Consider the following 15,417-nt stretch of genomic DNA (forward strand, 5'->3'; position numbering starts at 1 on the left):
TATGTATGTGTTTATGCCTGTGTGTGTGTGTGTGTGTGTGTGTGTGTGTGTGTGTGTGTGTGTGTGTGTGTGTGTGTGTGTGTGTGTGTGTGTGTGTGTGTGTGTGTGTGTGTGTGTGTGTGTGTGTGTGTGTGTGTGTGTGTGTGTTTAGGCCTGTGTGAGTGTGTGTGTACGTGTTTATGCCTGTGTGTGTGTGTGTTGGACAAAATTAAGTATTTTTTTGTTTTGATTGGGGACAGTAACATTAGTAATCTCCAAAATTATACTTTAAGGACATTATATATATACTGCTCAAAAAAGTAAATCCAAGTCAATCACACTTCTGTGAAATCAAACTGTCCACTTAGGAAGCAACACTGATTGACAATAAATTTCACATGCTGTTGTGCAAATGGAATAGACAACAGGTGGAAATTATAGGCAATTAGCAAGACACCCCCAATAAAGGAGTGGTTCTGCAGGTGGTGACCACAGACCACTTCTCAGTTCCTATTCTTCCTGGCTGATGTTTTGGTCACTTTTGAATGCTGGCGGTGCTTTCACTCTAGTGGTAGCATGAGACTGAGTCTACAACCCACACAAGTGGCTCAGGTAGTGCAGCTCATCCAGGATGGCACATCAATGCGAGCTATGGCAAGAAGGTTTGCTGTGTCTGTCAGCGTAGTGTCCAGAGCATGGAGGTGCTACCAGGAGACAGGCCAGTACATCAGGAGACGTTGAGGAGGCTGTAGGAGGGCAACAACCCAGCAGCAGGACCGCTACCTCCGCCTTTGTGCAAGGAGAAGCAGGAGGAGCACTGCCAGAGCCCTGCAAAATGACCTCCAGCAGGCCACAAATGTGCATGTGTCTGCTCAAACGGTCAGAAACCGACTCCATGAGGGTGATATGAGGGCCCGACGTCCATAGGTGGGGGTTGTGCTTGCAGCCCAACACCGTGCAGGACGTTTGGCATTTGCCAGAGAAAACCAAGATTGGCAAATTTGCCATTGGCGCCCTGTGCTCTTCACAGATGAAAGCAGGTTCACACTGAGCACATGTGATAGACGTGACAGAGTCTGGAGACGCTGTGGAGAACGTTCTGCTGCCTGCAACATCCTCCAGCATGACCGGTTTGGCGGTGGGTCAGTCATGGTGTGGGTTGGCATTTATTTGGGGGGCCGCACAGCCCTCCATGTGCTCGCCAGAGTTAGCCTGACTGCCATTAGGTACCGAGATGAGATCCTCAGACCCCTTGTGAGACCATATGCTGGTGCGGTTGGCCCTGGGTTCCTCCTAATGCAAGACAATGCTAGACCTCATGTGTCTGGAGTGTGTCAGCAGTTCCTGCAAGAGGAAAGCATTGGTGCTATGGACTGGCCCGCCCGTTCCCCAGACCTGAATCCAATTGAGCACATCTGGGACATCATGTCTCGCTCCATCCACCATTGCACCACAGACTGTCCAGGAGTTGATGGATGCTTTAGTCCAGGTCTGGGAGGGGATCCCTCAGGAGACCATCTGCCACATCACCAGGAGCATGCCCAGGCGTTGTAGGGAGGTCATACAGGCACGTGGAGGCCACACGTGTACACATGGCCTTAGTATTCTGTGTTTTCTTTATTATTTTGGTTAGGCCAGGGTGTGACATGAGTGATGTATTGGGTTTCGTCTTGTCTAGGGGTTTATTAGATTTATGGGGTTGTGTTCAGTGTAGTTGTCTAGGTAAGTCTATGGTTGCCTAGAGTGGTTCTCAATCAGAGGCAGGTGTTTATCGTTGTCTCTGATTGGGAACCATATTTAGGCAGCCATATTCTTTGGGTATTTTGTGGGTGGTTGTTTCCTGTCTCTGTGTTCTCTGCACCAGTTAGTACTGTTTCGGTTTTGCCACGTTTTCTTATTTTGTATTTGTATAGTTAATACGTTTTCATCTTTATTAAAGATGCTTAAAAATAATCACGCTGCATCTGGGTCCTCCTCTACTTCCCAGGAAGAAAACCGTTACAGAATCCCCACCAACCAAGGACCAAGCAGCGTGGTAATGGGCAGCAGCAACAGCGGCCGAAGAATCAAGACTCCTGGATGTGGGAGGAGATCCTAGACGGGAAAGGACCCTGGGCACGGCCAGGGGAATATCGCCACCCAAAGGCAGAGCTGGAGAGTCGGCAGTTTGAGGAGGCAGCACGGCGGCGCGGATGGAAGCCTGAGAGTCAGCCCCAAAAATTTCCTGGGGGGAGGCACTGGGAGAGTGTGGCAGAGTCAGGAGTCAGACCTGAGCCAACTCACCCTGTTTATCGTAAGGAGCCAAGGAGGAAACCAGAACCAGAGCCGGTGTTGGAGGTGAGCGAAGCAGAGACCGTGAAGGAGTTCATGGGGAAATTGGAGGAGAGAGATATGAGGGAGTTGCTGTGTTGGTGCATGAGGCACGGCATTCGCCCGACGGAGCGTGTCGGGGATTTGATGGCACCTGGGTCAGTTCTCCATACTCGTCCTGAGGTGCGTGCTAGTCGTCTGGTGAAGATTGTGCCAGCCTCACGCACCAGGCCTCCTGTGCACCTCCCTAGCCTTGCACGTCCTGTGCCAGCTCAGCGCTACAGTGCTGAGTGCTAACCGTGGCGGGCGTGGTACTGGTCAGGCACCGTGTTATGCGGTGGAACGCACGGTATCCCCAGTACGCGTGCTTAGCCCGGTACGCTACATCCCAGCTTCCCACATCTGCCGGGCTAGGGTGAAGATCCAGCCAGGGTGGTTGGTGCCAGCCCTGCTCTCAAGATCTCCAGTACGCCTTCACGGTCCGGTCCATCCAGTGCCACCTCCACACACCAGCCCTCCGGTGGCAGCTCCCCGCACTAGGCTTCCTGTGCGTGTCCAGAGCCCAGTACTCCCTGTTCCTCCTCCCCGCACTTGCCCTGAGGTACGTGTCCTCGGCCCAGTACCACCAGCGCTGGCACCACGCACCAGGCCTACAGTGCGCCCCGTCTGTCCAGAGCTGCCCGTCTGTCCAGAGCTGCTAGAGTCTCCCGTCTGTCCAGAGCTGCTAGAGTCTCCCGTCTGTCCAGAGCTGCTAGAGTCTCCCGTCTGTCCAGAGCTGCTAGAGTCTCCCGTCTGTCCAGAGCTGCTAGAGTCTCCCGTCTGTCCAGAGCCGCTAGAGTCTCCCGTCTGTCATGAGCCGCCAGAGTCTCCCGTCTGTCATGAGCCGCCAGAGTCTCCCGTCTGTCATGAGCCGCCAGAGTCTCCCGTCTGTCATGAGCCGCCAGAGTCTCCCGTCTGTCATGAGCCGCCAGAGTCTCCCGTCTGTCAGGATCTTCCAGAGCCGCCAGTCAGCCAGGATCTTCCAGAGCCGCCAGTCAGCCAGGATCTTCAAGAGCCGCCAGTCAGCCAGGATCTGCCAGAGCCGCCAGTCAGCCAAGATCCGCCAGAACCGCCATTCAGCCAGAAGCTGCCAGAGCCGTCAACCAGCCTGAGCTGGCTCTCAGTCCTGAGCTACCTCTCAGTCCTGAGCTACCCCTCAGTCTTGAGCTACCTCAGTCCCGAGCTGACCCTCAGTCCGGAGCTGCCCCTCGGTCCAGGTGGGCCCTTTGTTAGGGTTACTAGATCAAGGTCGGCGGCAAGGGTCGCCACTCAAAGGACGCTAAGAAAGTGGACTAAGACTATGTTGGAGTGGGGTCCACGTCCCGCGCCAGAGCCGCCACCGTGGACAGACACCCACTCAGACCCTCCTCTATGGGTTTAGTTGTGCGGCCGGGAGTCCGCATCTTTGGGTACTGTCACGCACTGGCCTTAGTATAATGTGTTTTCTTTATTATTTTGGTTAGGCCAAGGTGTGACATGGGTGATTTATTGTGTTTTGTCTTGTCTAGGGATTTATTCGATTTATGGGGTTGTGTTCAGTGTAGTTGTCTAGGTAAGTCTATGGTTGCCGCGAGTGGTTCTCAATCAGAGGCAGGTGTTTATCATCGTCTCTGATTGGGAACCATATTTAGGCAGCCATATTATTTGGGTATTTTGTGGGTGGTTGTTTCCTGTCTCTGTGTTCTCTGCACCAGTTAGTACTGTTTCGGTTTTGCCACGTTTTCTTATTTTGTATTTGTATAGTGTTTATGTTTTCGTCTTTATTAAAGATGATTAAAAATAACCACGCTGCATTTTGGTCCTCCTCTCCTTCCCAGGAAGAAAACCTTTACAACACACACTACTGAGCCTCATTTTGACTTGTTTTAAGGACATTACATCAAAGTTGGATCAGCCTGTAGTGTGGTTTTCCACTTTAATTTTGAGTGTGACTCCAAATCCAGACCTCCATGGGTAGATAAATTTGATTTCCATTGATCATTTTTGTGTGACTTTGTTGTCAGCACATTCAACTATGCAAAGAAAAAAGTATTTCATAAGAATATTTCATTCATTCAGATCTAGGATGTGTTATTTTAGTGTTCCCTTAATTTCTTTGATCAGTGTATTTTTAATTTCTTATTTTTATGTTTAGGTCACGTAAAAGTAAGTATTAATTAAGGTGTCTGTAATATAATACATTTGTCAAAAATGAGTGTAGACATTAATAAATATATTTCTGTAGCTTCCAAAATATTCGGTGGGGGAGTGCCAAGATGGCTAAGACGTGGCTTCAACACAGCGCCCCCTATCAGTCATCTAGTGTATATATAAATCATTGGTTGTACCTGGGAAAGAGGGCACTCTTTGGCCAGTGAGCTCTGGTTCATGTCTCTCAATAGCTCCTTCAGGGCGTTTCTCACTGTGGAGTGACTCCACTGTTCTGGAGGGAGGTCCTCCAACATGGGACAACTAGAGAGAGGGGGAGAGAGAGAGGGGGAGGAGAGAGAGGGGGGGGTGGGGGGAGAGGGGGGTGGATGGAGAGGTAGAGAGGAGAGATAGAAGAAGAGAGGGTGGAAAAGAAGTAGATTGACAAATGAATAAAAAAGCTGTCTGAAATTGTGGGGGCCCTCGCCTGTGGAGTGGCAGATTTAGAGTTTGGCTGACTGCATGTTTCTGTGCGTGTGTGTTCCTATGTGTATGTGCGTGTGCCTGTGTGTGTGTGCGTGCATGCATGTGTGCGTGCATGTGCCTGCCGGCCTGCCTCACCTGGTGGTAGTTATTAGTTAATTACTTCACACAACACATCTGCTGTGTTTTCAGAATGGTGAGTTATTATTATATCATGAACCACGAATGCAGCCAAGCAGATTTTCACGCCAACCATTTCCTGCCACTACACACCCCCACTGAAAGCAGGTTGACAGATGTAGCATCAGAAGCTTTGTCTTGGTCTACCTGATCGCGGCAACCCAGAAACAAAAATCGAATCTAAACTACTCGATTAGTTTCTGGGGGTGGAGGTATGACATACGTATCTATTGCAAGTACCAGAACCTCTTTGGTAGCTCCATCCCCCTCTCTCCACATGTCTCCTGGAAGTCTATGGGCTACATGTGCCCTCCTCTTCAGAAATTCAAATAATGCAGCGCCTTGTGAAATTGTGATTCATCCAAATAACCAGTGACACAAAACCAGCGCACCGGAACAATGTTGCTCGTTAGTTGTCCCATAGTCTGCAGACAGAAGTTAAGAGACCGTTTATGTTACGTATGTCTGACCACAAGAGATGATAGTGTACCTGGTGAGCTGGATCTTGAGGGTGGTCACATGGTAGAGGTCCTGCAGCATGTCAGCCACTGTGGCATCAGGAGCATCAGTCACACAGGACAGAGGGACAGGGTTCCACCTACCCACCTGGATCGAACCTACACACACACAGACACAGGCTCGCACATACGCACGCACGCACGCACGCACGCACGCACGCACGCACGCACACACACACACACACACACACACACACACACACACACACACACACACACACACACACACACACACACACACACACACACACACACACACACACACACACACACACACACACACGCAAACACTGTGTTACAAACACTGACACTGGAGGAAGAGAAGGTGTGTGTGCGTGTGTGTGTGGGTGCGTGTATGTGTGTGTGACCATGAGTAATGTATGTGTGTGTGAGTGTGTGTGTTGGTGTGCATGTGTGTGTACCTTTGGCCTGTGCTGCTGAGCTGTGAGAGTAGCCCAGGGCCAGTAAAGCCATCTCTATCAGCTGGTTAAACAGCAGGTCTCTCCTGACCAGTACAAACTCTGCATGCTCCTCTCTCCTCTCAGCCTCCACTGCCAGGACCGGGCTCTCTCTGTGCTCCACCAAACACAGCACAGGCAGCAGGCTTCCTGGGATGACGGATACACAGCACAGCCAATCATTTCACAGCATCCAGATAGAAGCAGAGGGTATTGGAAATGAAAAGCTGAAGCATCATGCAAATTCCTCAGAATTCTTGAAATTTTCAAAAAATTCTAGTAGTTTACTGGTACATTTTGAATTTTACCTGGAAAATTCCTCTCGTTTTACAATCCTACTATTCACCCATTCCTCCCTCTATTCACCCATTCCTCCCTCTCACCCCGCCACTCTTATTTTTCAGTCTTACCTCTTTTATGCCAGTTCTTGGGTTGCGGTGCGGGTGGGGTGAGTTTGGGGGCCAAAGTTCTGACCCCTGGGCTCCCCTGTCTCGTCCTGCCCTGGTGTGGACCTGAGGGGCCCCCGCCACCGTTCAACTCCAGGCGGACCAGTTTGGCAGGAGGGGGCCGGTGGTCCCCATTACCAGGAGTGTTACACCCCTCTGACACATGGCCTCCATCACACTGCTGGGGGTCCATCACATGTGGGACTGAGTGATCCCCACACTAATGATGCAGCTCACAAACACCAGAGAGAGGGAGAGAGAGAGAGAGAGAGAGAGAGCCTATTCATTAGACTTTGTTGTGGAATTGTTAGATATTACCTGTTAGATATTGCTGCACTGTCAGATCTAGAAGCATAAGCATTTCGCTACACTGCAATAACATCTGCTAACCATGTGTATGTGACCAATAACATCTGCTAACCATGTGTATGTGACCAATAACATTGTAAGTCGCTCTGGATAAGAGCGTCTGCTAAATGACTTAAATGTAAATGCTAACCATGTGTATGTGACCAATAACATCTGCTAACCATGTGTATGTGACCAAAAACATCTGCTAACCACGTGTATGTGACCAAAAACATCTGCTAACCATGTGTATGTGACCAAAAACATCTGCTAACCATGTGTATGTGACCAAAAACATCTGCTAACCATGTGTATGTGACCAAAAACATCTGCTAACCACGTGTATGTGACCAATAACATCTGCTAACCACGTGTATGTGACCAAAAACATCTGCTAACCATGTGTATTTGACCAAAAACATCTGCTAACCACGTGTATGTGACCAATAACATCTGCTAACCACGTGTATGTGACCAAAAACATCTGCTAACCATGTGTATGTGACCAATAACATCTGCTAACCATGTGTATGTGACCAATAACATCTGCTAACCATGTGTATGTGACCAATAACATCTGCTAACCATGTGTATGTGACCAATAACATCTGCTAACCATGTGTATGTGACCAATAACATCTGCTAACCATGTGTATGTGACCAATAACATCTGCTAACCATGTGTATGTGACCAATAACATCTGCTAACCATGTGTATGTGACCAATAACATCTGCTAACCATGTGTATGTGACCAATAACATCTGCTAACCATGTGTATGTGACCAATAACATCTGCTAACCATGTGTATGTGACCAATAACATCTGCTAACCATGTGTATGTGACCAATAACATCTGCTAACCATGTGTATGTGACCAATAACATCTGCTAACCATGTGTATGTGACCAAAAACATCTGCTAACCATGTGTATGTGACCAATAACATCTGCTAACCATGTGTATGTGACCAAAAACATCTGCTAACCACGTGTATGTGACCAAAAACATCTGCTAACCATGTGTATGTGACCAAAAACATCTGCTAACCATGTGTATGTGACCAAAAACATCTGCTAACCATGTGTATGTGACCAAAAACATCTGCTAACCACGTGTATGTGACCAATAACATCTGCTAACCATGTGTATGTGACCAAAAACATCTGCTAACCATGTGTATGTGACCAAAAACATCTGCTAACCACGTGTATGTGACCAATAACATCTGCTAACCATGTGTATGTGACCAAAAACATCTGCTAACCATGTGTATGTGACCAATAACATCTGCTAACCATGTGTATGTGACCAATAACATCTGCTAACCATGTGTATGTGACCAATAACATCTGCTAACCATGTGTATGTGACCAATAACATCTGCTAACCATGTGTATGTGACCAATAACATCTGCTAACCATGTGTATGTGACCAATAACATCTGCTAACCATGTGTATGTGACCAATAACATCTGCTAACCATGTGTATGTGACCAATAACATCTGCTAACCATGTGTATGTGACCAATAACATCTGCTAACCATGTGTATGTGACCAATAAAATGTGATTGTATTTTATTTGAAAGAGAGTATTTGAGTTCATTAGGGAACGTTTGCAGTTGGACCTTGGACGGTGTCTATATGAAAACCGTTTATTCTGCGCGCCTTGACGCACTATTCATTCCACAAAAGACGCGCGGCAACAAATCGTCCCGTCACTGACTGGGGAAAGTTTTAGAGTCAAACGTTATGTCAGTTGTCATATTTGCACGTCGTCCATGATTGACGAATTGTGAATATCAACACAAATAAACTCCCCAATCTCCATCGTATTTATCTCAGGCAGCCTACTGGTATATCCATAAAAACATGTACATTTTCCATCGAAGTAAGTCAGACAGACCTGGCATCCGCTGGCTGCTGGTTCCTGTTGAGATTCCGATACGCCGTAGGTAGTACAAGAATAGAGTTCCTCGTCTTGATTTATGTCCACGCTGTCTCAGTGAGTCAGAACATCACCTCATCTCTCTTTTACACTAGTCGTCGGTCTATTGTGTCTATATCATATCAGCTACGTAGCAACATACCCCGTCGTTCCTTGCTGGCTGCACGCGTTCGGACCTTTTCAACCAGCAACGGAATAAAACGAGGCTATCGGTGGTCTAACCGGGATATCAGTCAAAGCAATCCACAGTGACAGAGACTGTTCACGGAATTAGGCTACAGACCAGCTGGTATGCTACAAGGATTCCGTTGAAAAACTGGTGAAGCGAACAATACACGGTGAGTTCAGTCGTATGCTAGTCAATGCAGTCATCAGCCAGTTTCAACCGTGTGAAGCAGCTCGCTCTTCTGCAGTAGGCTATTGGCAGACAAACACATGTGCTCGCTCTCTCATCTCTCTCTCTCACACACACTGCATGGATCCAACGGCCACCTACCTACAGGGCACACACTGGCTGAATCAGCGTTGTTTCCACGTCATTTCAATTAAATTAAGTTGACCCAACATGGAATAGACGTTGAATTGACGTCTGTGCCCAGTGGGTAGTTTCTCTGGGCAACATTATGCTAATACTACACATCTATAATTTACTAATACTAATATGGGAACCAAATGTACCTAACTGTGTGAGCATGTGGAGTGTATCCGTTATTATTATGAGAAGTAAATGTGAGAACCCGAATGAGACCTGAATGTGTCCGCTCTTACAGAGTGGGTTTAGTTTGTAGGCTACACAATAATGGTATGCTACCAGAGGCACACTGCATGATTTGATGGATATTTATCTGCCCCCCAATATAATTGTTTATTTATTTTTAACCTTCTTCAATTTCAAATCGCGATGAAACACACGCGCGCGCGAGCAAATAGCCCATAAACAGAGGCAGTTGTATTAACATACAGTTGGTGTAATAATGAATTCACCACTACGCCCCGGTAGGTATTAAATGTGACAGTTGCGCATAAATTTATTTATTATTTTCTGCAGTGCCGCTGTTATATGCATGGCTTGTTTTTGTCCTAGGGATTTAATAACTCTCCATGGAAACGCTCTGGATGTGATGGGCTGCTTATCAACTTTTCTTACATATGTTTGCTGATCAAATGATTCTCGACCCCATCTCCATAGGAAATGACCTTCAATGTTTCCCTATTGTAGGCATATACTTTTTTTATGGCGGCATGTGAAGCGGATGAATTAGGGGAAATAATTTTTGAGGATCTTGACTTAGAAAGTGATGTTGTTTATAATGAATAGTAGCCTCTTCAAACAGTGTTTAAAGGGGAAAGTGAGAGATGGCCATTTCTTTCTCTATTGTCAATAGGAGCGTAGCCTACCTGCCAAAAATATTTACATAGTTGGAGAAGCTACTCTGAAAATATAGTAGGTTAGTTTCGCAAGCTACCAATTACTTCACACTGGAAGAAGTTAAGCTACACTAATGCTACCCTTAAGAAAAGCATATACTAAAGTTACTTTGAAAAAGTAGTTCATTACATCCAACCCGCCTGGGCAAAAACTGGATGTATCAACGTTGTTTCCACGTCATTTCAACATTTAAAATAAAAAATTCTGATGACGTTGAGTCAACAGTTGAAAATGGATTGGATTTGCAAAAAAGTCGTCAACGTCAACGTTCGTATTTTTTTCACCCAACTTTTAATCTATTTTTGTTTACGTTTAGTTGACATCAATCAACTGTAAACTAGACTATGCAATGAAAACTACTTAGTGTATGATCCTATCTAAATCTGAGTTGATTACAAATTGCAAGAACAGATCACAGTCAGATGTTAACAGAATGTGTAATTTAGCCTTTTAGACTCAAAAGCTAGGCTGTTTCAAGTGTAGTTCACAACATGTAGTTCACTGCTCCCCAACATCCCCAACACTGAACATTTATATGACACAGAGGGGAAAGAAAATCGTGTTTCAGCCAAATAAAAGTTTGAAAAAGACAAACTATTTACATAGCCTAAAGTGTTATTTGCAAAATATAGGCTAACGATACAGTTGCAATAACGCATGTCAGAGTCAAGAAGTAAATTCTAAAAACTAAAGCTAAAAACTAAAGGTTTAGCCTACTGGCATACGCAATGAGGGTATTTTACTTGAAGAAAAATCATAAGAAAAAAACAGTATCAGAAAAAATAGCCAAAAATAGATCATTATAATTACCTTCAATAACAGCGGAATCCGTTGAATAGTTGGATATCCATTGAGATTAAACAACGTGTCTAAGGTCCCACAGGATGTACCATTTAGAATGCGCGATAAATTCACGTACCTACATGTATTTCAGAAAGGTCACTCTGCTTCGGAGCTGCAGAACTGATGTCTGTCGTGTGTGACAGTCGGACGAGTGACGGAACCTGCCGGTGAGCTTCAAGTGTCTTTCAAAGTGGCTCGTGGCGCTTTCCTCAATTAGGCTATCGCAAAATGGGTGGCGAGAGAGAGCGAGAGAGAGAGAGAGAGGAACTGAGTAAGAGAGGGACAGGGAGAGAGAGAGAGAAAGGAGAGGGAGAGTGCTGTCATCCGTACGCTCGAGCCTCTCCTGGTTTTTCTCTTTCATGCGTCAGAAGGGGACGCTGCAGCCTGGAAGCGCTGCCAGGTATGCGTTTGTTATCCGTGCACTTTCCATTTTATATACTCATATTAACCTCTGAAAAGAGATGAGCAAAATGAGGCCAGAATTGAGCTCCCCACACTGGAATAGAATGTACACTCCCTTACTGTGAGACAGGGACAACACAACTCACTTGACAAGTTATAGATTCATCAATGTTTTATATTAACCTTACAGGCGTAGCAAGACAGAACAATATACATTGAACATTTTAGAAATTGAGATAGAGGACCTACGAGAAAGAGAGAGGGTGGGAGAGAGATAGAGGGCGAGAGAGAGAAAAGGAGAGAGCTCCATTACCCTCTTGGTTAATTAGAAAACAGAATTATCTATCTCACTATAGCCAGAGCAAGTCACGCCTGGTTAGACTTCATTCATTGTGACTAACTAAGAGAAAGACATATCACTCTGATGTGTGTGTTTCTCTGCCTTTATTTATCTATTTCATATGCTGAAATTCCTCGTCAATGAGGCGGACAGTAAATAATGATTAAGACCAATTTGTAAGTCGCTCTGGATAAGAGCGTCTGCTAAATGACTTAAATGTCATGTTAAATGTAATTAAATGGTCATATGTCATAGCTGACATTGTAGTACAGCTCTCTCAATCTGCTGCTGATCCAAGGGGATTCCCTAACGTTCTCCCAGTACTGTCGCTACCCATATTAGATTATCTTCTATTGCATCTAATATGCTACGGTTATAACGTGGTTATAAATGATGAAGCCGTCAGGCTCTTATAATGCCCTTACTACTGAACAGTGTATTTTCCAGGTGCGAAGATAAAATAAGAATACTAGAAGAGATGGAGACCCGCACACTATCGAAAAAAGGAATACATCCAAAACTAAGACTTGAATGCAAAATAAAGATGTTTATTATAACATCATGGCTCCCCAAAAAATCATAGTGCGAAACTCAGTGCATAAATAAAATGTGAACAAAAAAATTAAGTTTCGGTCTCAGGCCATCCTCAGTGTAAAGTTGTCGGCACACAAACCTGGCTTCTATTTCCAGGATAATTGCATATGTCACATCTATAAATCTATAAATCAGTACCTAGTATAATACCTAGTAGAATGCATGATCTAGATTATATACAAAATGTACAAATGCGAACAAAGAAATATAATCAATTATCAATAATCAATTGATAATGATCAATTATTTACTTATACCATGTGAAATTATCCTCAGAATAAACAACACAGAATCGTAGAGACACCACTAGATGGGGGGTGTCGTACACCAATAAGGGGTGTCGTACACCAATAAGGGGTGTCGTACACCAATAAGGGGTGTCGTACACCAATAAGGGGTGTCGTACACCAATAAGGGGTGTCGTACACCAATAAGGGGTGTCGTACACCAATAAGGGGTGTCGTACACCAATAAGAGGTGTCGTACACCAATAAGGGGTGTCGTAAACCAATAAGGGGTGTCGTACACCAATAAGGGGTGTCGTACACCAATAAGGGGTGTCGTACACTAATAAGGGGTGTCGTACACCAATAAGGGGTGTCGTACACCAATAAGGGGTGTCGTACACCAATAAGGGGTGTCGTACACCAATAAGAGGTGTCGTACACCAATAAGGGGTGTCGTACACCAATAAGGGGTGTCGTACACCAATAAGGGGTGTCGTACACCAATAAGAGGCAATACACCATTTACAGAAAACACTTCAATAACAATTCTTCATTCATGCGTGATGGGTGGAGAGTTTTTAAATAGAACATCCACCTGCATTTTGTCTGGAAAAGACTCAATTCCAGATTATCATCCCCTACGTTTATCATCCCCTACGTTTATCACCCCCTACGTTTATCATCCCCTACGTTTATCATCCCCTACGTTTATCATCCCCTACGTTTATCATCCCCTACGTTTATCACCCCCTACATTTATCATCCCCTACGTTTATCATCCCCTACGTTTATCACCCCCTACGTTTATCATCCCCTACGTTAATCATCCCCTACGTTTATCATCCCCTACGTTTATCATCCCCTATGTTAATCATCCCCTACATTTATCACCCCCTACGTTTATCATCCCCTACGTTTATCACCCCCTACGTTTATCATCCCCTACGTTTATCATCCCCTACGTTTATCATCCGCTACGTTTATCACCCCCTACGTTTATCATCCCCTACATTTATCATCCGCTACGTTTATCACCCCCTACGTTTATCACCCCCTACGTTTATCATCCCCTACGTTTATCATCTCCTACGTTTATCACCCCCTACATTTATCATCCCCTACGTTTATCATCCCCTACGTTTATCACCCCCTACGTTTATCATCCCCTACGTTAATCATCCCCTACGTTTATCATCCCCCATGTTTATCATCCCCTATGTTAATCATCCCCTACGTTTATCATCCCCTAGGTTAATCATCCCCTACGTTTATCATCCCCTACGTTTATCATCCCCTATGTTAATCATCCCCTACGTTTATCATCCCCTATGTTAATCATCCCCTACGTTTATCACCCCTACGTTTATCATCCCCTACGTTTATCACCCCTACGTTTATCATCCCCTACGTTTATCATCCCCTACGTTTATCACCCCTACGTTTAACACCCCTACGTTTATCACCCCCTACGTTTATCACCCCTATGTTTATCACCCCCTACGTTTATCACCCCCTACGTTTATCAGCCCCTACGTTTATCACCCCTACGTTTATCATCCCCCCTATGTTTATCATCCCCTACGTGGAGGTTTTATTTGCTGTATAGCACTGAAGGACATGGAGGAGACGGGGTGACCGGCCTCAGAGAAATGACATGCAATAGGGTTATTACATGGTTATACTGTTTCTGGTTGGAACGCTCACGCACACACACACACACACACACACACACACACACACACACACACACACACACACACACACACACACACACACACACACACACACACACACACACACACACACACACACACACACCACCCCACATCCCACACAAATCAAACCAGCACAGGACCATTGTTCATATTTTTCTTGCGATGTCCCCAAACTAGAAAACATCTCAACCCAGAAATCTGGATGCAGGGAGTGATCTTGGGTGTCCATTCAATAACCTTATCACTTCTATAATGTGATTCTCCCTCCCTCCTTGTGTTAGCCCTGATACAGGGGTCTGGATGGGACTCCTGAGACTGATAATAACACTCCTTATGTGAATCAGGTGTTAGCTGGGACAGCCATGGCCCTAGTGGAAGGTGTATTACTGTAGCTATTGAAGAACTCCTCAGTAGATGACATTCATAAAGGCCTATACGCCACTGACCTCTTGGATTCCAAGGTTCTACAGATTTCAGTTCAGATAGTGCTGATTGTTCAGTACTGTATGCCATCACTGTTGGTATTAGCTGGCATGAGGATCAGGCATGCGTGTGTCTCTGTATGTGTGCATTTGTTTGTGTGTGTGTGTGTGTGTGTGTGTGTGTGTGTGTGTGTGTGTGTGTGTGTGTGTGTGTGTGTGTGTGTGTGTGTGTGTGTGTGTGTGTGTGTGTGTGTGTGTGTGTGTGTGTGTGTGTGTGTGTGTGTGTGTGTGTGTGTGTGTGTGGTGGAGGGTTTTAGATCAAACAGCATGCAACGTGGCCTCCTCCGCCACACATCTTGGGGTCGGTTTTGATTCTGGTTTATTTGATTCTTGATGCTTGTCTCTCCTGACAGATGTCTGTGGGCAAGCTAGTTAAGAAAAATGTTGATTACGGTCTCAGTTTGTGTGGCATGGTGTTGAAGAGAGCAAAGTTGTTTGCGTATTCATTAGAGAGAGAAAGTGTATGTGTGTGTTTCTGTCTGATTGTGTATGTGTGTGTGTGTGTGTGTGTTTCTGAGTGTGTGTGTTTCATAGCTTTTGGCAGGCT

General features: G+C 45.6%; 1 protein-coding gene across 1 annotated transcript in view; it reads right to left on the reverse strand.

Annotated features, from left to right (window-relative positions):
- LOC124012261 (DNA-binding protein SATB1-like) overlaps positions 1-8,873 on the reverse strand; it is a 47,747-nt gene extending 38,874 nt beyond the window's left edge. The window contains exons 1-5 of the mRNA XM_046325732.1: positions 8,797-8,873; positions 6,505-6,760; positions 6,059-6,244; positions 5,609-5,735; positions 4,656-4,779 (exon numbers count right to left, since the gene is read on the reverse strand). Coding sequence (XP_046181688.1) covers positions 4,656-4,779; positions 5,609-5,735; positions 6,059-6,244; positions 6,505-6,733 — 666 coding nt within the window. The 5' untranslated portion in view covers positions 6,734-6,760; positions 8,797-8,873. The remainder of the gene's footprint in view (positions 1-4,655; positions 4,780-5,608; positions 5,736-6,058; positions 6,245-6,504; positions 6,761-8,796) is intronic.
- Between the last annotated feature and the right edge of the window lie 6,544 nt (positions 8,874-15,417).

The sequence above is a fragment of the Oncorhynchus gorbuscha genome, linkage group LG24 (assembly GCF_021184085.1).
Source record: "Oncorhynchus gorbuscha isolate QuinsamMale2020 ecotype Even-year linkage group LG24, OgorEven_v1.0, whole genome shotgun sequence".
Lineage (NCBI taxonomy): Eukaryota > Metazoa > Chordata > Actinopteri > Salmoniformes > Salmonidae > Oncorhynchus > Oncorhynchus gorbuscha.